Below are 24,872 nucleotides of genomic sequence, written 5' to 3'. Positions count from 1 at the left end.
GGTGTATTACTTGTGAAAACACCCCTGAATTCAAAGATTTATTTCTCATATATTAATACATTAGTTTTCAGGCAGATTACAGTGGGCAATGCAGTAATGGCTCACTAATACATAACATTTGTCATGCTCCAATTTGGAGTGGATAAAAACCTTTGCAACAGATAGGCATATTTTTTTTTTTTTTTTATGCTTTATTATAACTGTTTGGTAAAACTTACACATTTTGATTTACTGACCTAATGCGACAGTCCTTTACTTTCATAAACAAGACATTAGATTGGATAGACATGTTTGGGTTAGGCTTACATACAGTATTATCAGGTAGTCCAAGCTGTGAATCTATAAAAGAATTGAAAATGGAAAAATTACAGCCACCTGGTGTATGGAGATACATTTTTGGGTCATTTGAGATGTTTTCAGGGACTGCAAGCATGCTACAACAGTACTAATCTATTTTCCTTTTGTATCTTCACTTTTGGAAAAAAAAAAAAAAAGTCAAAATATTATTATAGCTTGTAACTTTTGAGAAAACACTGTTTTAAAAGCTGTGTGTTTCCTTGGCAAACTGTTATAACTTGATAACACTGACAAGAAAAATTGTAAGACAGAAGTACAAAAATGGGGGAGCAGATTGATGAATATAGAAATTTGCAGTTCAAAAATGTATACGCACCCACCCCAAACCCCTGAAATATAAGGGTATATTAAAATTCTGTGTATCTACACATGCATATATATGTCACATATACAAAAGTGTGAGAAAATATATGAAAATACAGAATAGCTCTACTTGTATACATTTATGGGAAAGTGCACAGACATGCTCTGAATGTTCAGCAAGGCCTCTTGAGCACAGCACAAACGAACAGCTATCTTCCTCCATAATGCGACACTAAATAGAGCAGATGTTGACTTTTGATCTTGAAGCAAAATCAATTTCCAGTGGAGTTTTACCTTCGACCTCAACAGAATCAGGATTTTGCCTGTGATTTTATCAATTTATTCTTTCTGGAAGTCTTTGTGGTTTGTTTTTGGTTATGTATTTTTTTTTTTGTTGTTTGTTTTTTTGTTATGTTGCTGTTGTTGTGTTTTGATTTTTGTTTTGTTTTTTTTTTTTTTTTCTTCCTCTGCTCTAGCTGTTCTTTTTCTAATCCCAGATTATCAAAAAATCACTTCAGCTGGAGGAAACTGTGTATCTCTCTGTATAAAGCTCATTCAGTAGTAACAGCTCTCAATTATAGAAGAATATAACCGGTTTCCTTGTAGAAGGCTCCTTCTTATGAGCAGTTTGTAAAGACTACTTATACTCTGTATAAACTCTGATTTTTCTTGTAAAAACATGCAAGTTTCTTACCTGTGTTCCAAACTACTTAAAGAGGCAAAGATAAACAAGATCTCTGCTCTGATATCAAACCACCTACGTGATAGTTATTTTTCAGTGGCTGCGTTCCCTGTAGCAGCATGCACTTCCTCAGTGGCTCTATGGCACAGCTGCTCCATATAACACCCTCCTTCCCCAAGTCAACCCCCGCTGGGTAGCGTGGGGCAGAGAGGCTTCAGCAGTCTGGGAGGAAGGAAAAGACAGTGGCAGGCATGGCAAAGCGAGAAGCTGGTGAAGGCATTTGGGTAGGCTGGGAGACATGGACCTTTAGTGCTCTGGGCAGCTCTGCTAGCCCATGAGGTGAGTAGGGGTTAGAGAACAAGAGTTGGTGTCCCTGAGGTACAGCTCTCCAAAGCTGGGAGTCCCCTATGAGGGAAGAGTCCAAAGCTAAGCTGTGGTGTGTAATTTTAGGCTTGCTTTTCTCATCAGATCATTTGCAGCTATATTTCATGCATGACGTGAAGAGTTGTATGTGACAGAGGAGTTTAATGGATCTTTTGGATGTCACAGAAAAAAGTTGTGGATCCTTTTGCCATTAGTCCAGATTCCTTACAGATTGTAACACTTCCTTTAAAAAGAAATTCCCTTCTTTTGCAGAAAGAACTTAATGTTTGAATAGCAATAACTTTGTCTAGGTGTAAGGGAACCTCAGTTATGGTGCTTAAACATTTAGGGGTATTTTTGCGTACATCAGCTAATGATTCCAATCAAGACTGTACCTATAAGCAAAATAAGGGGTACTTCCTGTGAAGCTTAGGAAAAAAAGAAGAGCTTTTGATAAATGTCAAGGAAACATAAATGATGAAAGGTAACCATTTCTGTGAAATGAATATTTTAACAAACTCTTTGCTAGATGAGGCCTGTCCTTATGTTCCAGTGGTGCAGACTTACAGAGTAGAGAAGGAAGCAACTGCCCTTTGGAGTGCAACAATTTCTGTAAGGAAGAGTAAATTGCATTGAAAATTGCTATTTCTTCTTCCCAACTGAAATTAATAAATTGAGCAATGGGCTCTGGCTCATGCTGGACTCCTCTGTACTCTCTAATCATTATTTTATTGTGAATTATTAATTTATGTAACTGCGTTTATTCTTTTGTTCTCTCTTTTATTTCTTGCTTGCTTTTCATGGTTATGTCAAATTCATCACAGTTTTGAAGGTCTTGGGAATAGCCGCTGTGTCTAGCCCTGTGTTTCTACAGTATCTGTTTCTCCATGACATGGATGTGACAGAGGTCTCCAAGTTATCAGATTTATAAACAGTAAATAGCTATATCATACAGAGATGATAATAGCATCCCTATTTGTAAGTACTTACTAACCTTGTTCTGTGTTATGCTAGTGCTAGAATAAGCTTGCCATCACATACATGTTCAGACATGCAGTTTCTGGTGAATTTTTTTTGGAGAACAGGCGAAAGAAAACACGTAACCTGTTCTGCTCATAAAGGAGACTTAAAATTGCATCTCCAAGCCTTCCAGAAGTACAGCAGGACACTGTTCTGGTGTGAGATGTCCTCAGCCCTGCTATAGGCACCGAGGCATTCCTCATGCTGTAAATGGCATGCAGAACGTGCCAAGGTACTCCATTATCTTGTGCATTCAAATAAAAAAGTTTTAGCTCCTGTCTTTCTCTCCATGACTGACTGAGTAGTTCAAATGGCTTAATCTAACTGGTTTAACTGAAAGCTACTTTCAGGAACCTTCTAGGCTGTTGTCCTAAAAGGTGCCAAGTTTTGATTTAGAGTAAAACACCTACCAGCACATGATATGGCCATTAGTTTCAGCTGAATTTAAGAATATGTCTAGTATATAGGCCACAGCCTTCCAACTCTGTGTCACAGTTCCACTGTGAAAAGGGAAGTGGCTTATGTAAAACAGACCATGCTCCATAGGGGAAGAATGTATTTTTCTGAACATTCTGTGTTTTTGGGTTGAACAAAAAGAGATATATTTGGCATACTAACATCTCCATCATGTGAAATCAATGCCTGTATGGTTCTGGGGTTTTGGCTTTTATTATTTTTTTTTTTTTAAATCCAGACTTCTAGATTCCTACTTGTTTTTTGTATTACTTTTTAATTTTCAATTTTGTTCTTTAAAAAAGGACATAGCTGCCAAAATCGGGGGTTTGCTGCATTTAATGATAGCAGGTAAACAACTAGGTAAATAACCTTTGTATTTAACATTTCTTTTTCATGTTTTTGGAAAAAAAAAAAAAAAAAAGTAAATCTTGAGAAGGAAACAAATTTTTACTAATGATCTATACTGAGGTGTTAGCAGGACCATGAAGCTGGTCCTTACCAGCAGCAGCGATGCTACTGTGGATGCAGGATGCAAGGAGAGGTAAGAGTTGTGGTTGACCATAGTAAATGTGGGAGAAGACACTTTAAATTCAGAGAATACAGTAATATCCAGGCTGTCTGTTCCTTTGGAAGCATCTCTGTACTGGGCTTCTGTGCTGAAAACAGAGAAGACTGGACATTCACTTTTGTTAGGAGGCTACTATATTGTTTGCGATTATTTATTTTATTTTTTTTTTCTATATTTATTTTTTTCTGGATTAGGTCTTCTGTCAAATGAATGCTGATTAATATTTGTTTTATCTGCACAGATTCCAAGGTTTATAAAAACTCCCAGTTTTACACTGCCCACAAAAGCGAGTTTAGTTTAGTTAATAAAATCACCGGGTTTTAGAGATCTTCACAGTGCTTAAATACTGTACTACACAAACCTGGAATGGAGTGGTGCTAAATATTTACTATCTCCACATCTCCTGCTCTTTGCTATCATGGTTTTATGCTGTTCTGTGCTTGACAGACCACATGCTCTGCACCCCAGTTGAAATATTAGTATAAATCATTCCTCAATCAATGCTTTGCCCACTGCTTTCTCTCAACAAACGTTTTTAAAACTAGCCTGTTAGCTAGTAAAGAAAGTTTTGAATTAATTTTGATGTAGTCTTTAAAGTTGGATGAGAAGAGTTTTACAGGAAAATAACTGTTAATAATGTAATAATCAGGTTAAATGGAATAATCAGGACAAAAATATAGAGAAAAGAGGAAAATTCTTTTGTTCACACCACCACTCCTATTTATTTTAAATAAATAAACAAACAAACAAACCAACCAAAAACCAAACAACCCTTTTAGGCTTAGAGCAAGTATTTTTGTTGAAAGACAGCAGATGGTCTTAAAGTTGGTTATGATAACATACGTTGTACCTATACTTCCCCTCTCCTTTTAGTTTAAAAAAGAAAAAATGAGAGGGAGGGAATTGTACCTCTTCTACATTATTTGCTGACTAGAATTAGGGAAGAATATACTTTGATATATGAAAGAGCTGTAAACTGGTTTTAAGGAAAGGATACACAAAGAAGACCGCATTCAAAAGCTGTTACTGTTTGACGAAGCAGGTAGCCTCTTTTTCTTAGGGACTTTAAGCCTATTTGAATAGGATTGTAAAAGCAGGAAGAATAATCTCTCTCACACAGAGCTGTATGCTGTGCTCCAGTGTTTGAACAAAAAGCAGACAGAAACATGAGTGTTTCCAAAATGTTGCTCCCTTGCCCTGCTTCCCCAGAGTACTGCTGCTCTGCTGCTGCAGCCTGCCCTGCAGAAATCCCGGGTGAAAGAGGAGGGCCACTACTGCTGGGAAAACTAAGATTACTGATTAGGGGAGAACATAATCAGGTAGATTGAGCCTGTGTAGGGAGAAACCATTTCAGCGAGGAGGGAGGGAGTGCAGCACACGCTGTCTGCCTACCTTGGGAGAGTACCTTGCTGTTGTTTAAGAAAACAAAATTAGCTGCAATTTTCCTGTCAGCTTCGGAGAAGAGGGTGCTCTTTTTCTGCCTGTGAAGCTGGAGGGTGATTGCGTGCATGCATTACCTGCACCTGGCAATGAGTCTCCCTCCAGGTTTCTCCTACTTCGGAGAATGTGTTAGAGAGGAGTACCCACGGGGAAACCAACTAACCGCTTCCCCACAAAGGTAGCAAGACACTGCGGTGCTGGCAATGCCTGGGGATGCCTCGGGTGAGTACCGGCTGTAAATGAATACAAGGTATATTCAAAAGAGTGAAGAGCAGCAGTAACGCAACCTAAATGGTGGCATTTAGGTCAGTTGGCTGCCTCCCGGGATAACTGTGGCTGGCTGGGGCGCTGCCTGCGGCGTAGAGGGGACTGCAGGAAGTTCCTCCGAGAGGACTCCAAAGTTAAGGGCAAATGGGGCTCCTGGGAGGGGTCTGACCCCATCACAGCACCAGCTCCATTCTGCCAGATATTCATGCCTTGCATAACTTTACTTTTAAATGTGATTCAGAACTGGTTGGAGAATATCAACAGGGTGTTAATACAGAAGGGGAAAACAAGCAAACTTTTGCATGTACTAAGTCTTTGATTAGGTTAAACAGATTTTTTTTTTTTTTCTTTTCCCTGTCAATGGATGGTGCAGTGTGTTCAAATGACAATACTGAGTGCACAGTTGTAGATAATAGATGCTAGCTCATCAAAGAGGATTTAGTTGTTTTACTAAATGAGCTGCTCATGATAAAGACAGCAGAAAGATGTAAAGTTTACTGCAAACAAATTTGGATGTGGTCAAAAGAATTACTCAACTGATGATACAGAAGTAGCTTGGAAACTGGGCCATCAGGCGAAAACAACCTTGCATTTAGTCTAGGGTAATTGCATAGACTTGTCTGCAGAGGATTGATTCTGACAAGTAGCTAAAGTAACTTCATATCTTTCAAGACATTTGGAAATAGATCTTGAGAGAATATTTGACTGTATATATGTAATACAATGTTCCACTGGGGGCAAAAAAAATAATGCTACCTCCTGATATAAATAGGTAACTTGATGCATTGTAACAAGTTTTATTCTCCGTCCTAAAAATATGATGAGAATATGTATTTTCTCTGAAACAAGCAATATTTTTTTATGCCTCATGCAAGAAAAAAACAAAGATTTTTGCAGTGGTTCAAAACTGAAGTATCTTCAGGGTATTTCAAAATTAATTTTATTTTATCTTCATATATTTTGCATCTGTTCCTAATTTGAAGGTATAAAATAATGGTTGCTCCATCATAAGGATGTGTAGCATTGTCATATTGGCTGGTTTTATAAATCCTTACTGTAGTGATTAAAATAGCATTACCTGTTATTAAATGGCTTTTATTAATCTTCTCTCTTAACAAAAAAAAAAATATTTTGTTTTTATTTCTATTTTGACATTTGTGCTTTATTCATAAGACACATTTCTCTGGAAACTACAGAGGCCAGTTAATGGTTTATGAGTTCAAGCTGAGCTGAATATAGCTAAGCTCTGTCTTGCTTGACATTTCATCAAAAGCTGTGTAGATTTGCAATGTTTACGGACCTATTTATTGAACCTTCACAGCTTGAACTATGCCACCGAGCTTGTTGACATTGCTGAGTTTATCTCTTGGTGCTTGTGCAATCTCAGAAGAAAAGTTTAGAGCAAATGAGTTATAACAAACTTGTCACAGTTCATAAAATATGTAGTTAGGACAATGAAGTTGATCTTCTTGTTCATTGACCACGATACATTAGAGAAATCTGAGTAGGCTAACACAATCTCATCTGGGTAGGTGAGCATGTGTCCTTCTCTGTGATATTAACTTTCAGATTTGATTGTAGCATCTTACTTGCTTTAAAAAGCAGCTAATAAACAGAACAAATATTTTCAGTTCACAGGACTATATTTGAAAATAAAATCCAACTGGTTTGTAGCATGAAATAATGTGATTATCTTACTTCCATATAGATCTGTATTTTGTGAGGAGTTATATATCAAATGAGCAAACAGCAAATTGAATCAGAGGCTCATAAATACCACAAAAAAATAATTCAGCTTTTAAAAGTGAAAGCATCCCATGCTCTGCACTACTCTCCAGAACATCCTGCCTGCATAACCCCTACTTTTAGCCAATAAAATAAGATACATCTTGCTATATAATCTACTACTATTACTGGATCAATAGTGCACATTATCGTGGTTTCAGACACTTCTTTATGTAACTTGAACAGAAATAGATCAAAGATAGTACAACTGCCTGGCATCTCTGCAAAAGCAACAGAAAACTATGTGCTATTTATTCAACACCAGTAAAATGGATAGTTTAAGAAGTCATGTATTCTTTTTTTTCTTTTTCTTTTTGGATTGCAGGGGAAGCTGTTCTCCCATGTGAACATTTTCATAGCTGCCATTAACTGGGTTAACATAGTTGTTCATTCTCCTTTTAGAACTGTGGGTATGCAGCCAGTTATAAACATCCTAATGGGAAATTGGATATTTTTTTAAAAAATTGAAATTGGAGAATTTTTCCATGTAGTTCAATGGTCTTTGATTGGGCTCTTGGTTCCTCTTCAACAATGAATGAATAAAGAGTTTATGCTTTTCAAATAAAAAGTAATTGCTTATTGATTGTTGAATGCAAATTGTGTTCTAAGGGTAGAATAAGAAAAAAAAAAATCATAGGAATATGCTGGGGGGGGGGAAATTTGCTTTGCTTAACTATTGCTATGTAACGTAGCCTGCTGAATTATCTGTGCAGACTTACTAGGCTCAAATATCTAGACAATAGAGAGCAATAAGTTCTTTCAGCAAGCAAGTCCAAGCAAGAAATTAACATTGGTGTCTTCTTTCCTCAACTGCCTCTGCATTAGCAGATTGGCCTCCTATCTGAAATGCTTGGATTTGGATAGTGAGGGAAGACCTGATATATTTGTTAAAACCTTTGTATTAATAACTTCAGGATGTTGCCATCTGATTAAAACACTCTTCCGTAAGTAGATATGGAAAACACCAATCAGCCCTCATAGTTACATACAATTTCTTATCTCTGTGGAAAATGAAACATACTTTGGAGAGAGCATTTAGATTAGCACGGTTTCATCATCAAAATTTCTAAAGTTAATAGGGTTCTCTGTGCATGGGAGGGTCAGCTGAAGTCAGTCTGGGGAATCTGCAGAAGTCAACAACTGCTTGAAATATCTTAAAATATTTGAATGTATTTCATAGGATTGCATCTTTCATAATGATATTTCTTATTTTCTTTACTTCCCGTCTCTCAAGCTATTCTCTTCCTATGCCATTTGTCAGCTTGGTTTGTGAATTTTTTTTTCTCTTACAGTGGCAACATCCTCTGGTGTATTTTTCTTTTAAATGAGAACTCGCCAAGAAGAAAGGTAGACACATGGGCTCTAAGTGTCTTCAGTCTGTGCTGTCTCTTGTACAGTACATTGGTCAGTGTTGTATATGTAAAAAGGTTCTTAATTTAGCACTTGCTGGACAGTAGGCCCAATTTTTTCTGCCAGAAGTTAAGTCTTGTGAACATACTGGAAAGCACTGGGATTAAGGGCAGTATTAGATTCCAACTAAAAAGTCTAACAATTTTATGTAAAATATACTCTTAAGCACCCCACATACATTATAAATGTAAGATGGAACAAGACAACTCTTAAATATAGATAGTCCTGTGAGGTAATTTTAAAAAAAAGTGATAGGGATTCTTCTGTTTACTGTATTCTGAACAGAATTAAGAACTTATGAAAATATCTACCTTTCTTAGGTTTTATTAGGCCCATCTTAATCAATCAGTATTTAAATTATCATCAACATATAATTCTCAAATGCACTGTTCAGCTTTGCTCACAATTCAGCCCTGCATTTTGTCAGGTACTTAATGTATTCATTAGGTACTTATTTCGTGGCAGCTGGAGAGTATCCCTTTTAATACTCATCACAGGAATAACTGTTCCTACCAAACAAAATGGAATTTGCTGTAAGTATTCCAAGATGTGTTTGACTTCAGTTTGTTTGATAGCTAAATATAGTGACGATAGATGCAATCAGAGTTTCAGCGAAAAATGTTGTGGTTTTTGTAGTCTAATGCTCATTGACCAGGGTAGGATGCCCATACCATGAAACTCAATTTTAGAGTAAACATTATATTGCATGTTAGAAAGCATCTGTTCAGATATTCAGGTCATAAATACAATCACTGTCAGTGCAAAGCTTGAGTGAAAGGCTATTGTGTTGATACTGAACTAATGTCTTAGAAATTATAATAAAAAGGTCAAGCTATCATTCTATACTTAAAAAGTAACAGAGATAGTCAAGGGTATTTCTCAGTACTTTTTTTCCTCCCTGTCAGAACAAACATTCTGTGTGTACAGAAATATATTTAAGAAATTCACTTGTCTTAAAAAGAAATAAAAAGTGGGCTTTTATGGACTTACTTAACATAGTAGAGACTAATGCTGATAAGGGATTGGTTTTAGGACTTTACTCTTGGTCAAGGGAAAGAAAGAAGCTTTCTTCATTTTTTTTTTTTTTTCTTGCAGATAAAACTTAGTCAGACTAACAGAATCATTGAGTATCATTGTCTACCTTTTTCAGAGGAAGTTATGGGATAAGGGGGAGTAAACAAGTTTCTTGTGGCAAATGTACAATGAAATTATCAAAGTAAGTAATTGGAGTGAGATTTCTCTACCTACCTCCATGTTATAGAAAGAACAGAAAGGACAAGAAATTTCAAAACCAAACCAATAGTTTCTCTGACTTTTTTAACAGATATAACTATGTTAAGGAAAGTTGCCATCATGCCAGTTTTATACCACTGTAGTGAATAAAGGCACAAGTTCTTGTTAGTACACTATTTAAAATATAAATGCTTCAGGCAGAGGCTATTTTTCTGCTTGTTTTGTGTTGTCTAGATCAGTAGATACCAAGCCCCTTAAATGCTAATAGGAACTGAAAACATTATGAATAATACAACATACAATTTAAAAAAGAATAGCCATCTCAACATCCTGGTTTCAGATAAACTGATAAGGATAAGATAGGCTGTGAAAATTTGAGTATAATATATAAAATGAGTATATGGTTTTCCAGGGTGGTAACAAGGCAAGCTGATTCTTGTGCATACTCTGCTGACTAGTTCAACCATATAAGATTAACTTATTTGTTTGATGAGATTATTTTTAATTACTTTTTTCTTTTCCAATTTACTCATTCATTTTTGCTAATCTTTGCCATGTGTGCACTTAAGTAAAGACACACTTCTCCTTTATAAATGATCTGCTTGAAGACTTTACATAATTATGCTATAGCAATGTCATGGGTTTGAGATGCTTATTTTTTTTCATTGCTAAGAACCATGATTAGTAGAAGATCTCTTGTTAAAGTACTTCAAGATAGAGTCTAGAATTGTGTTATTCTTCAATAAAAAACCCACTTTGCTCTCACTTTTTTCTTCAGATGTTCTAGCAAAACCTGTTGATTTTGAGAGCACAAATGGAAAGCCTCTTTGTTCATTCAGGATTTTGCTCTGAGAAGGAAGCGCAAGGTTACAGGATGCTATGTTTAGTGGTGGGCTTTTGGGTTAATCTCTACATTTAAAATATCAACTAATTTTTTTTATACTTTTTAATACATGCTTCCTGATGAAACAAAATAACAAAATAAAAAAAATATGTGTATGTCAATGAAGAGACAAAAGCCCATGTCTGTTAGGATTTTAATTAATTAATTAATTAATCTGAAGATGTCCTGAGACACTCAGAAATTATGAGAATTTAGCAAAATGCTCCTTGGTAGAAATAATTGTGGCCTATAAAGACTGCAGGCAGATAAGTAGATAAGGAAGAGGGTATGAATTTGTTTGGTTGTATGATTAATGAAGTGTCACCTGTAGACAAGAATATTGGTAATTACTGGAGGAAGGATGTGGCCCCTTAACCCTGGTCACCAGTGACTTGCAGTGCATCCATGGTTAGAATTCCTGTCTTTCTAAATGATCCAGATAATTCAGATACTGTGATTTTACCATTTACCTATGCACTACATATTGTGTATTCATTGTCTCTTCTACATTCAAAGCTTTAAGCAAAAATATTAATGTGATTAATTCCTTGTTAAAATAATCTTTGTGTAGTGCTACCAATCAGACTGTGATCTCCACTGACTTTTTCTTCAGTGCAGGGCTCAAGCAAGCTACAGGCAGCTGCTCTGAAAAACTGGAAGACAATGTCAGTGCCTGGTCCTGCTCTTTCCCCTCTTCCCCTGTTTTCATCCCCGCCCTTTTCCTGACAAGGGCCTCCCGTGGCTGGGCAGTGGTGTCTGAGGATGCTCCTCAGTTGTCAACAGAGTAAAGCCACCTGCGTCCAGGTCACTGTGGTCCATGGTTTGGGATGGGCCTTCTCTACCTGGCACAGTTGAACTGGAGGGATGAGCATGGCTGTGGCAGACAGAATTGCTCAGAAATCCCCTGAAGTCATTTGAATCCTCCCAGCTTTTCCACTGCTGGCCACTAAACTTACTACTCCTCCAATGTTGGGACTTCTCCAGCAGCAAAATTAAATTTTGTCTTAGTGATGAGAGGAAAATAAATTACTTTAGCCTTCACCTTTGGAAAGGGGAAACTAAATCTTGGTTGTATTTCTGAGAACCTTTTGTGTCAGCTTGCTCAGCTCTCATAGGGAATTGAAGACTTTGAAGCCATATCAAGTTACTTTAGTTTTTGTGGCTTTTCCTTTGCCTAGAGGGCTGGTTTTTCTGAGCAGTGAGTTCCCCAACTTACTAGAGTCATATTTTATCATCTTGATGAAATTTCCACAATCTCAGAGAGTTTTACTGCATAACTAATTCAAACCTTGCTACTGTGCTGCATTGCACTTAGCTGTAGATGTGTCAACAAAGATCTGTGATGAAAGGAGATCCAAGGAACAATGTCCTCAAAGATGTCATTAGGATCACTATGGGGCATGTTTGCAATAGTGTGCCAGTACAGTCCTTGGAACAGTTACATTTAAATTCTTAAATATTTATGAAGTGCAGTAGGCAAAATTCTGTAACATTTTGTACTGAAGTGATGTAACTTGAAATTTAATCCTAGGAAATTCTGAGCAAGCTCTTTGGGGTCAAACAGAATTTGTCTAGATTTCTAGCTTGTTTTCTGCTTCAACTGATTTTATACAAACAGTTCCTATTTTTTCCCTTACAGTAAAAGGAGTCAGGGAAATACCATTGGAGGTGAACCCCCTATTGTGATCATTTGAATCATTAAAATATTTGTGAAGGATTTGTACTGACAAGTAGTAAGTTACATCTCCTCTTAAAAACACAGATGTTCCAGTCATTTGTAGTGGGAGTTGTTATCTGGTGTATCTTATAGAAGCAATAGGAGTACTTTAAAAAATGGTAAAATACTTTTTGGTTATAAGAGGTTTTTTCCACCATTCACTGGAAATGAAGAAAAAGATAATTTACTGACAGATTTCATAAGAAAAAATAATACAATTTGTAGGGATTTAGGAATGTGGAAAAAATGTGTCACAAACATAGATCAACAACACACTATCAGAAAGTGGTGTCACCTTTCAAGTCAGCTCTCCTGAGACCTGCCTGGCATGCTGTCTCTGCTTTTGTGATTCCCCACAGACACATATGTACTGAAGTAAGTCCATAGCAGGGCTGCCAGGATGGTTGGGGACTGGAGCACATGTCATGGAGAAGCTGGGTTTATTCACCTTTCAGAATAAGGCTGGATGAGAGGGATGGCCACCTACAACTACCCGGCCAGAGGTTTGTAGAGAAGATAGAAACAGATGCTTCTTGACGTGCACAACGATAAGACAAGAGGCAAGGGATGTGAGTTGGAAGAAGGGAAATTCAGGTCAGGTATAAGGAAAACTTGTTCTTAGTGGTTGGTCACTGGAATGTATTGTACAGAGGCTTCATGGGATCTCCAACACTGGAGATGGTCAAAACCCAGTTGAACTTAGCACTGAACCATCTGCTCCTGCTGACCCTCTGCTGGCTATGGAACTTGGACAAGGGGAACTCAGGAGGTCCTTCCAGCCACAACTGTTCTGCAGCTCTTGCTGTAGTGTTTGTATTAAGACCTTAGCATTGCACAGTACTTTTTGATAAAATATCACTTGGAGTTATTTTGATGAATGCAAATTCTTAGAGCAACAAATATCTTTCTAGGAACTGATTCTATTCCTGGACTGAGTTTAGAAAATTGTGATAGAAAAATCAGTCTGAAAATCAAATTGCTCTGGCTAAATCTTCTTAGGATGGTGTCATGTTCATTACTTGGTTAGATTTTTTTTTTGTTGTTGTTGGTTTTTTTTTTTTAAGAAGTCAGTGACATTTGAGTCCCAGACAAATTTTGAAACAGTTTTTCAGAGTTGGGGAAAAAGGATAAATAATTATAAATTATTTTTCAAATTCTGTGATTGCTTGCTATTGCCACTTTGCACAGGTAGCAAATTTAAATTTCACCAGAGTGTAAAGAACGGAGGACTGAGTGTATGGCAGTGTGTAGTAAATCTTTCTGTGCAAGGACAAACATTATTGATCTGTATTATGTTGAAATTTTGAAGCTTAACCCAGATCAGTGTCCTGATCAGAGCAAAATACAAACATTTTTGAAGAGAAATGCTTTGAAAGAAATCTGTTACCAGAGTCTTCATCTTTTAATTTTAATTTCTTAGCAGCTGGTCCTTAGTCTACATAATTGCATTATAATGGCTTTATGATGCACCAGATGCTAAAGGGATAACATTTTTCTTTCCTGGATAGCAATGCAGTCTTTACATTTGAAGTTCTGTTTAGTGGTTTTCCCTGTGTTAGGCTATGCCACAAGCAAACCACAGGTACTGGATTCTGATTTTATATGAAATAAAACCAAATCCTTTTGAGCCTTCTTGAGAAATAGAAATGAAAGATCTCTTTGACAGAATTTTGTTAGTTACTTAATTTATAAGTCTTTCAGCGTTTGTTCTAAGCAAAAATAATGATTTGCATCCTGTTATTACTAGTGTTTGCTATAGTGCGTTAGCTTGTTTCCTTTCCTATTTATCAGTCTTTATTAAGTTGTTCTTTCTATATGCATGACTAGACCTATGCAGTGGTCTAATTTGTTATGTTGCATGGAATAAGGCTTTATGAGAAGGAAGCAATCTGTCATTATGGCTAATTGCAGGGACAATCATAACTCATGAAAGCTATGATCAGGTTATGAGTTTCCTCAGCCATCCTTGCCAGGATTTTATTTAAAAGAAAAAAAAAAGACAAGAAAAGAAAAAGTATTAAGAGGTGCCGTTGCACTTTCAGTGAAGATTTACTGTTATCGAAAAAGGCTTCTTCCTTTCACATGTGATTGTTCTCTATGCCCTGTTTGGGAAAAAAGTAATGTCATTGCAGCTCACTTTAAAAGCTAGAAAGGAATCTTTAAATTTAAAAATGGAAAACTAATTTTTAATAAATGAAATTCTTAAATTAATAATCACCTACTATTAAAATAATATCAGTAGATAGAATTTCAGCCATCTCAATTATTTTATAACTTATTACATAGATCATGCAAAATGTAATGTATTAATAGTTGTATTGCTTTCTTTTGTGTAGAAGTAGTGCAATAGAATAATTTATAATTGTATTTAAGATGCATCTGACCTATTACAAGGAAAAAAATAGTAAATGTCACTACTGAAATATTTTTGTCTGTTCACTGATATGCTAATTTGGGGCTATCAACCTCCATATTGCATAGAATTTTAATTCCTTCCTGTAACCCTAACTTTAAAATCTATCAAAGGGCATCATGTATTTCTGAAAAATGTTTTTGTAAGTTTTCTTTTAAAGTAACTGCTTACTAAAAAGAATGTGTTTTTCTTCTGAGACTAGTGGGCACTAAAAGCATATTGAACATTTACAGAATAAATTTCCTGGTAGTAGCTGAACCCCTTAACAAGCACCAGAGCTGATGGGAGTGGAGGGCAGAGGGAGGTGTTGAAACTTTATACTTACATTAGGGGGAGTGCAGCTTCAGATTAAGACACCCAAATATAAGCATTTTCTCTTCCACTATCATCAGTGGAGATCTTGGAGCAGATTCAGTTGTGCTCACCTAGGTACTCAGCACTTTTTTAAGTACTGTGAGATGTTTTGCCTGGCCTGAGCTGTCATTGCAGTACAAGACTCTTGTGCCCTGTGTCCTATCTGTGAACCCCACAGAGGTGAGATTGGTTGCCACAGAGAACCATCTGTCTGTGTGTAGGCAACAGAATACCACTGCAAAGAAATGCAGTCTCTGAAGCCTGGAAAGCAGCCTTAAAACAGACACTGAGTGGCTGCTCAGCTACCTTCAGACTCAGCAGATACTGCTGTTGGGCTCTTGGTTCAGTTGCTAGGATTGACAGAGTCATATCATGCTATTTGAGATGCCATAGCTTCTCCTGTTCAGCCCCTAAATTCTCATGCAGAAAAGCATGTCACTGCCAGGTCCTCTGTTATTTCTACCAATGCTGTGAGCCCTTCTGAGACATCTCCCATGCATTAGGTGTTTGTTTGGAGACAACACTCTTTATAGCCTAGTCATCATCTCTAATGAGATTTTAGATTCTTATTTCTAGGGTGGACACCTAAATTAAGGTTCTAATTTCAAAGTCAGTCTCACTCCTCAAGTTGTTTTCCTTCAGTTTTGAAATAAATGTTTTTCATTGTGTTTATTTTTGTTTGTGTAGAAACTTGTATTGCACATTTTCAATCATAATTTAGGGTGGTGTTTTCTATTTCTCAGTTTTCAAGTCAAAAAAAAAAAAAAAGAAATGGAAGAAATGGGGAGAATGGACGAAGGACAAGGAAAGGGCAAGTGAACAAGAGAAATTACATAAATCTGCTCATGAGTTTTGAGGGGAAAAAACATCCCTGAATAGATATAAACTTTTCATTACCTGTAAAGCACAAATGATGTCAATATGCCTTATGTCTTACCTTCTCTTCTGATCAATAAAACAGTTCAATTATTTCTCCCCACAAAGTGACTATTCTACAGTTAAATGCTATGAATAGCCCTCATCCCTCATGAATGAGAATTCCCTCCTGCTATTAGTAACTGTCAACATGCATGATTGTTTCTGCACTAAGAGTCTTGGTAGAGTTCCTCATTAATTAGTTTGTGTACAAACATGACTACCTCTGCCAGTGGGAATAATGGGATGCCATTAAAGGTAAAGCCAGAGAAGATCTGATTAAAGTAGATGAATCTTCATTACAGTCTCACCATATGACCTTTATCAAGATCTCAAGCTTCATTACACACACAAGGTTGTTGCCCCAGATTGTAGTGATAGGCTCAGATGTTAATTTTTTAGTTATGTGGATATGCAGTTAATTTTCTTCCACTTGGATTCTACTTTTCATCAGAATTTATTCTGTTTCAAAAGCTGCCTTGCATAACCAAGGAGTGAAAAGTCATACTAGTGTATAAATGTGTATGATAGTGTGCAGTTAGTCTTTTTAAACGTCAGGTGGCCAAACAGTGTAATAACCAGTGGATTTTTCATAATTGTTTTTTAAATTTGGTAGATCCCATGTCTTTTCTTTATGTGGACTCTGATAGTCATTACCCTTCATGCAATACAAAAGAGAAAGGAAAATATTTCCTTCAGGAAGAGTAAATAGTTTGACTGGGGTAAGTGTCAATGTAATGTCATGGTTCTTATGTCAGTGTTTCCTCTGAGTAACAGGTGTCTATCATCATTATTTCAAAGATGACCTTGATAACCCAAAGGACCGTTTTTCTGGTTTGTTTCAGCTGAGTTGTATTAAGTTGTAAGAGCCACCAAGAAATTGGATCCTTCTCAGACCTCAGAGTGCTTGTTCCTATGTGATTTTTTAGAGTCACTTTCCACTCAGATTGCAAGACCTAGCATGTCACTGGAGAAGCCTTTGTTTTCTAGATGTTTTTAGGTTAGCAGGATACCATGTGTTGTTTCACTGATGATAGTCCTCAAATAATTGTTTTAACTTGAGTTTTTCCCATATCTGAGAAGGAGGAAGACCTGAATATCAACCTAACTCCTAATTTGACCTTTATTTGAAACCTATGGTGCCTGGTCCATATGAGGTCCACTTTTTTGCCATGCAGATAAGTTGGGAGTAAAATTGTCAGTGCCTTGTTGACAACAGAGTGATTGGACTGTGTTAGTTATCTCCCTACTTCTCTGTCTTTGTGTAGTAGGTGATTGTAGCATGATACATGTGACATCCAGTGACCTGCCTACCCACAGTGTGCTAAATCTTTTGTTTCTCTCCATTGCAGTAATACTTGTATGAGGCAGGGGTTCACATAGGTGCTTGTTCTAATTAACTGCAAAGTTAGAGCAACAAAGTATCCCTGAATGAATCCCAAACAGATTGAGGCACATGAACTGTGTATGGGAATCTCCAGATTGCTCCAAATTCCCAGAGTCAGGCATATTTAACATCCTTAGATTCTGAACAGTGGGGCAGTTGGGATGGCAATTCACCCCAAAGCAAAGGAATATAAGGAGACATGTACTATTAAAAATAAAATGTCATGTTGGGGCAGGGAAGAGGTTCTTGCTTATTTTGGATGTGTTTTTTTGTTGTTGTTGTTGTTGTTGTTGTTTTGTTGGTGTTTTTTTTTTTTTTTTTCTGGGTTTTGTTGGATTTTTTTGTACAACTGGAATGGCAAGGGAAACACTGGGGTGTATCAGTTATGTTACAGTAGTAGGAGGGGTCTGCTCTTTCCTCCTGCTGGAGGGATGAAGGAAAATTGCTGCTTCTGAGCAGCAATGGAATAGCATTGCTGAGCTGGCATCCCTGGTTCCTTGAAGCTGAGCTTCCGGCACCCCTGGACTGATTAAATTCTCATGAAAGAAGCAACCAAAATGTGCAGATAAAGAGGCTGCTGGAATTTCCGGAGAAGTGACTGCAACATAGGGGTTGCAGAGTTAGTTGTATTGTCCTTCTCTCTTAGAATTACAGCAGTACTGTGCATGCTCCAGAATGAGATCCAGCAGTGTTGTGATCCATCTGGTGATGTCGCAGCCATAGGGATGACACACTGTGTACCATGCTGAACTTGACAGTGCTAATGAAAGTGTCAGGGGATGCAAAGAAATTTAAAGCCCCACAGGACCTTGCCAGGGTATTTGTGCTGGTGGTCAGGAAGAGCCCAGAGGTCCAGTATCACAAACACTTTCTTTAATTCTAGAGCAAGAGTTTTAAATCTACTAATCATTCATATAAAAGGCTAATGGGCAATATTTAGTGGAAGTCTCTTCTGTTATACTTTATAGCTGTACATACATACTTCCTTTTGTGATTCCCCTCCAAGAGTTTTTCTTCATCCCAACACCACCCAAGCTGGTCCAAAGCTGGCAAGATTGGTCCTGAGTCAAGACTCCTTGTAAGAATTGTGTTTTTCAGATTATGTACTCTTGTTCATAAGTGTCATGAGAAACTCAATAAAAACATCCTGCTCTTTTCAGTGGAGTTTATGCATCAGGCTCTTGGCATGCTTTGAGCATCAGCTCCATATCAGTAATAAGGAAGAACACATACTTTAATTTTATCCTGTCATTAGCTTCTTTTTTTGATTATGTGGACACTATAAAGGAGTGCTATGATAAGTTATGGTCTTTTGCTGGACTGGTTATTTCTTTTACTGAAGGTTTAGTTGCAATGTTTAAAAATTTATAATTCCATTAATAAGAAGACATTTTATTTTAACATCTCAAATTGCCATGGCTTAGCTATGGAATTCGATGGATTTACATACAGATGCATTTTCATTCTCGAGTTGTATTCATCTGCAATATATTAGAAGCATTACTATGTCAAGTAACCCTTTTAGTGTTTAAATAAATATCTATTAAAATGGATTAGCAAATTTTCAGCTACATTTTGAGTAAATGTGAACTCATAGATGCTTTTGCTCAAATTGTTATTTTGTTACGGAAAATTTTACATTTCAGAAAAAACACTTAGGGTGTTCCGTTTTGTTATTTTTAAAACACCATGGTTGTCTGGTTGTTTCTCCCTTTGGGTTTTAGAATCATTTCAGTAAATATTTCCATAAACACAAACATTAAAAAAAAAAAAAAAAAAACAACATTTTCAGTTTGAAAAAAAAAAAAAATACAGCCCACATTTTGCCCTAATTTGTGAAGAAAAAAAGGCTCTTACAAATTACACAGTATGGGAAACTAGATTCTCTTTCTCACCTGATATTAATTTGTTTGTGTTCCTCTCTCTTTTTCAGTTGTGTATACAAGTTTTCCTCTATTTTATCACCTTTTACTTTTCTGTCAGCAATTACCCTTGGTGCTTTTGTTTGTTTACAAATGTTCCTACTCTATTTAATAGATTTTGTGAAATAATATTAAAAGTTACAATATGGTGACCTTGTAAAAAGTTACATTTGTTGTTTGTTGATTAGATTCCACAAGTGGTATCTGGATAATACAAAGAACTTGATACAAGAGCAGTCAAGCTTCTTGGCTTGACCATAAGGAGTTAAGAATGTGAAGCACTTTTACACAGATTGTAAATTGGCTGTTGCTAATTCTCCTGTCTTCACCAGTTGATGTAATATCAATTAGCAAATATAGGTTTTAATGCTGCCTTTAATATTCATGATTCTTAATTGCCTTTGTTAATTGAGAAGAAACACTCTGGTGCGCATTGCTTGACAGGCAAGAATTATTATCTGCTGCTTGTGTTGGCAGTTGTCCAGAGAAAAGTAGGTTACTGATACACAAGTATGTGCAAAGATGTTACCCACGGATCTGTTCTTTTGGCTGTGACTTTCCCTGCTTGTGATAGACCACCTGAATAAGGGAACAGCTGATGATTCAGGTAGAACACCTGAATAATCTGTTCTGAGGAATCAGGTGTTCAGGTTCATTTACACCAGGGAGCAGGCACAAGAGAGAACTACTTTTAGAAACTGCAAACCTATAGATAATTAAAATAATTATAAGAGGCAAAGAAATGACTGAGACTTAAAACAAAAGAGACTGTGTTATTCATGGTCAAACTTATCTGGTCAAATTTTATTATTTTTTTTTCAAATATGTCAAGTTTAATTTGTATATATGTTTGGACTGTATGTCTCAATCCCTGAAATCTATCTTATGCTCAGGTGTTTCAATTTTTCATGCTGTTCATACAGCTTGGCTATATTATACTTTCTTTATGATGGTATAAAATTGGCCTTGTTTAAAATATCCTTACAACTACTAAACTGTATTAATTTAAACATTTTCAAAGGCCATTTTTCAATTTCAATCAGCCTGAACTATTGCTTTCGTGTATCTTTAAATAAGTAAATAGTGATGGCTTTAGAGACTATGAAAGAAAGAATCTGCCTTAAAAAAAACAAACAAACAAACAAACAAACAAAAAAAAAACGAAATCAGAAACACTTGAATTCCAGCTGCAAAAGTGACTTAGAAGGAGGTGCTCACTAAAGCTAATTGCATTTAAGTTTGCATTTGCTTTTCAAACAGACTTAAGGTCTTGGTTTTTTCAAATGCTTCCAAAATTTTTGGCTTAGCACAATATTGCTAAAAATTAAGGAAAAGAATCATATCGCAGGTCTAGTAAAGCATGATTAATGCTTTTAATGACAAATGCTTAGAAATTAGGTTTTCAGAGATTATTTATATTCGAAGGATAGATTCTTAACTGGAAAAGGTGGTCATTCTGTGTTCTGTTAGGAACAGAAATGTCTTGATTTTTTTAAAATGTAATTAAAATGTTAATTTTTCATGAGAACTGTAAAATAATTTGAACTGATAGCGGCTTATACGGGAAATGAGACTTATCAGTTAATTTTATTGTCTAAGGTTTGGCATCTTGGCTGATAGAAGTGAGTCTCATTTATTATTTTGTTTTTGCTTTTCTCAGGGTTAGCCTGGAGAAATTACACCAGCATTGTGTGACATATTACACCAGCATTGTGTGTCATGAGCTGGTCTGCACCAGATGGACTTCAGAGAGATAATGGAAGCAATATTGTCCCCAGCTTGGCAGCTGTTGCATTGGCTAAGCTGACCAGCTGTACACCATGGGTTTCTGTGGAGGATATTGGAGCAGGAATCTCACACTTTGTAGGGTTCATGGACTGCTGTTGTGAGAGAGGGAGAAAACCTTCCTTCCCCACCCTTGCACATCAGCTTTCCATAAGGTGTGGATAACCACAGTGCTGTCTGGGACTGCCCCTTTAACTGATGTTTTGTTGTTTTAGCATTTCTTAGTCTTTCATGGTTGTGCAGCAGTTCTACTGTATTCTCAAAATGAAACAGTTTAAAGCATCCGAAAATAGGGATAGTTTGGAAAAAAAAAAGCAGCCAATAAGAGCCTGATTAATAGAAAGTTGAATAGCATCAGGAATGGATGCTTTTCCACAGGCTCTCCAAATGTAACTGTGATCAGATTGCTGGTAGCTATAACTTGATTGTGAAAGGGCTACCTGTCCATCAGTGCTGAAAGGACATTTGGAAAGAGTGGGGGTCATGGCTGCATCTTCTGATATATCCATGACTACATTTGCATAATAACTCAGCCAATCTGGAGTTCTATTAGGAAAACCTCTGGGGTAAAAAAAAAATTGGTTTTAGGCATGGCATTGTGTTTCCGGTAGTGACAGGAGGATTGGAGGATAGAACAATACTTATGAGCCTGAAGCCATATATCAAGCTTAGAGTTTCTTATGGTTAGACTACTTTTATTGGAATTGTTTTGTTTTGTTGATGCACAACTATATACTATTTCTCGTCAAAGATCACCTGTTGCGTTAATGATCATCTTGTGTGAAGTGATATGTCTGCCTATGGAGATTATGGGTGTACTTCTGGTGGAAAATTGCCTTGTGTATGTAGAAATATCAGATTGCCAGCCCTATACCATATGCATTCACAGTTGCTTACAGTGTTTTGGATCATCAGTAATTGTAAATGTGTGACTGCTACAGAAATAGGATAGCAAGGACATCATAGTATCAGGCTTACCTTGAAACACTTCAACATTTGAAAAGACATGTGCCTTCACCACCTGAAAATTTCTGTATAACCTAAGTTCCTCCAAAATCAGTGTTGATTTGTCCATTTCCAGTGTCAGAACGTAATGAACACATAAAATAATAATGCCAGCACCCCTCACATATTTATTGTCTGAAATCTGCCAAACTTTTCCTTTATTTATGAAGGAGAGAAATTACTGTTGAGTTAATGTACTCAGAGTTAAGATGTTCTTGTTTATGGACATAACATTGTGTTTGGTGGAGAGGTTTTTTGCGTTGGTAAAGGTTTTTATATTTATTTATACTGTTTTCTGGCAGATTACAAATAAGAGACAATTTTCTTTCCTTTGCACCATTCAGTCATGCCCAGAATACCAAGCTGAAAACTGAAAAACAGATACCTGTGCACTTCAAAATATCTACCAGTGATTCTGGTAAACCATGACTGCTTCATCTAAACTTTTCCTTTAGGGTACTGATTTTTAATGATACTTGGCTGTTGGTTGTGTAACCATACACTGGCTCTGTAATGATAAGTAATACAATTGAAAGTATCTTATTAGAGTTACTTCTTCATTTGATACTTACTTTGAAAGTGAGTGATACCTGAAGGGACATATTTTTATATGGTAGTGAGCATACAATTATAATTGTAAGAGGTATAGGGCTGTATATACTTATATACACTATAGATAGTATATATAAGGACCTTAGCAGAAATCAAAAATTGACATTTCTTCTAAACTCTAAAAGTAAAGTCCAGTTAGTAGTTTGTTACGCTTTCATCCTTGCAACTTCACATCTTGGGAAGATGTGATGACTCATGGTTTTTATAGTTGTCAGTTTGGTATTAGAGCAGAACAGCTTCAAAAATATCCTATTAACCTATCCCATAACCCAGTGCCAAAACATTTTCATCATCTATTCTATTCCAACATGTTAATATAGCTAAAGATTTATCGTTTTATTACTCGGTGCACAAAAGTCAAATTACTTCCTTAGTGTCAAAATTAATTTCCCAGAAATCATTATCCATAGCACCTCTTTCCATTTCTGTTCCTCCTACTAACAAGAGTTTCTGAACAGCTAAATTTTGGAAAGGCGCTGTTCCTTTTTATTGACCTATCTACAATTGCCAGTAGCCTTTCTGTGGTCAATAGTATATGTTTTGTTCTAATGGCATAATAAAAGTTTAATGGTTTCCCATGGGTCTCTTTTGGGGGATTTTTCTACTGTGATTGTACTATTTCTATAATATTATAGTCTTAAAGAGAAGTAGAGCTAGTCTTTCTTCTTCCCATAGGCAAATGCATATAAATGTTAGAGAAGTGACTCATTGGTTCAGTTTAATGCTCAGTTTTCAACAAAAAAAATAAATAAGCCATGTGGTGAGGCATAAAGTTATTCCTGCTTGTAACTGCTCACTGCTATTTCATTTGGAATGAAGACAGACCAGTTTATACTAGAGCTGCTAATTAAAAAATAGCCATGAATGTAGAGCAGAGATAAGTAATAAGATGTCCTAGAAGCTGATTAGATTTAAAGGTGACCTTAAATAGTCAGGTAGCATGGGCAGGTTGTTTTATTTGGGTATACATTTGCTTTTGTCTTCCCCCCCAGCCCCCAAAACATTAAGAGCATGCATATAGAAGACATTTCAATGAAAATTTAAATAATTTATAATTTCTTATAAGCCACTGTGCCTCTAGTTTATGAGATTGAATTATGTTACTAAAATAATGTAACATGCACTGATACTATGAGTACAACATCTATTAATGCTGTTCACAATGCAGTTACAGTTGAAGTAGAAATTATTCTATTTTATAAAAGCACAAATAGTTAACTATGTATACTGTATAATAGTTCACTGTTTTACAAACGTATCAAGTGGAATACTGATATTTTTCTTCTTTAAGTACTTTAAGTAGTAATGTTTCTGAATACTTATTTGTTTTGTGTTTTTTTAAGGTAGTTGAATCACATTAGAATGCATACATTACTATAAATAGGGATCCTTTTATTTATATTATGGAGTATAGGATAGATATAATATCAAAGGACATGAATTAATAAATTCATATTAGGAAAATCCCCCAAAATAGAGCTCAGACACAAATTTGGGTACAGGCATGGTCAGAATGTAATTTATTTATCTTATAGAAAATTACTACAATTTATATTTTGTTCATTGTTCATTAGAACAAAGAATTTCCAGAACTTTATCTGAAAACTGAGAGGGGGCTCTATTTCATGCAGACCTTCTGGTACTTCACCCAGCTTCACTTCCCAGCTTTGCATCATCTCAACCACAGTCTTGTGCCTTAGCCTTGTATAGCCAATCTGGGCAGTTATTTCTCAGGAAAAGTCAAATATTTACTCGAATGGAGTGAGGGGCAGACTGGTTCTGTTGCCCAAAATTTAAGGATCTCCCAAGGGACAGAGATGGCTGAGGTTCAGGTGCCTGCTCAGAAGCCCTCAGCATACGGTCTTGAAGGCTCTATCCTCAAGCACAGAATTATCTTCTCTTAATAGAAATGCTGTCAAAACCAGCTAGCCCCAGAGTATTTCGGTGAGTGAATAAATCATCATGTTCTGACATGCAAACATCAAAACTGTGGAC

General features: G+C 36.3%; 1 protein-coding gene across 1 annotated transcript in view; it reads left to right on the top strand.

The window, feature by feature from the left end:
- The first annotated feature begins 5,115 nt into the window (after nucleotides 1–5,115).
- The window catches only part of DMD (dystrophin), a 1,076,492-nt gene continuing 1,056,735 nt past the window's right edge, over nucleotides 5,116–24,872 (top strand). The window contains exon 1 of the mRNA XM_042788288.1: nucleotides 5,116–5,411. Coding sequence (XP_042644222.1) covers nucleotides 5,393–5,411 — 19 coding nt within the window. The 5' untranslated portion in view covers nucleotides 5,116–5,392. The remainder of the gene's footprint in view (nucleotides 5,412–24,872) is intronic.

Source organism: Tyto alba, unplaced genomic scaffold (assembly GCF_018691265.1).
Source record: "Tyto alba isolate M040663 unplaced genomic scaffold, T.alba_DEE_v4.0 Super-Scaffold_14, whole genome shotgun sequence".
In the NCBI taxonomy this organism is placed as follows: Eukaryota; Metazoa; Chordata; class Aves; order Strigiformes; family Tytonidae; genus Tyto; species Tyto alba.
The sequence above is the reverse complement of the archived record's forward strand: the minus strand, read 5'-3'. Positions and strand labels throughout refer to the sequence as shown.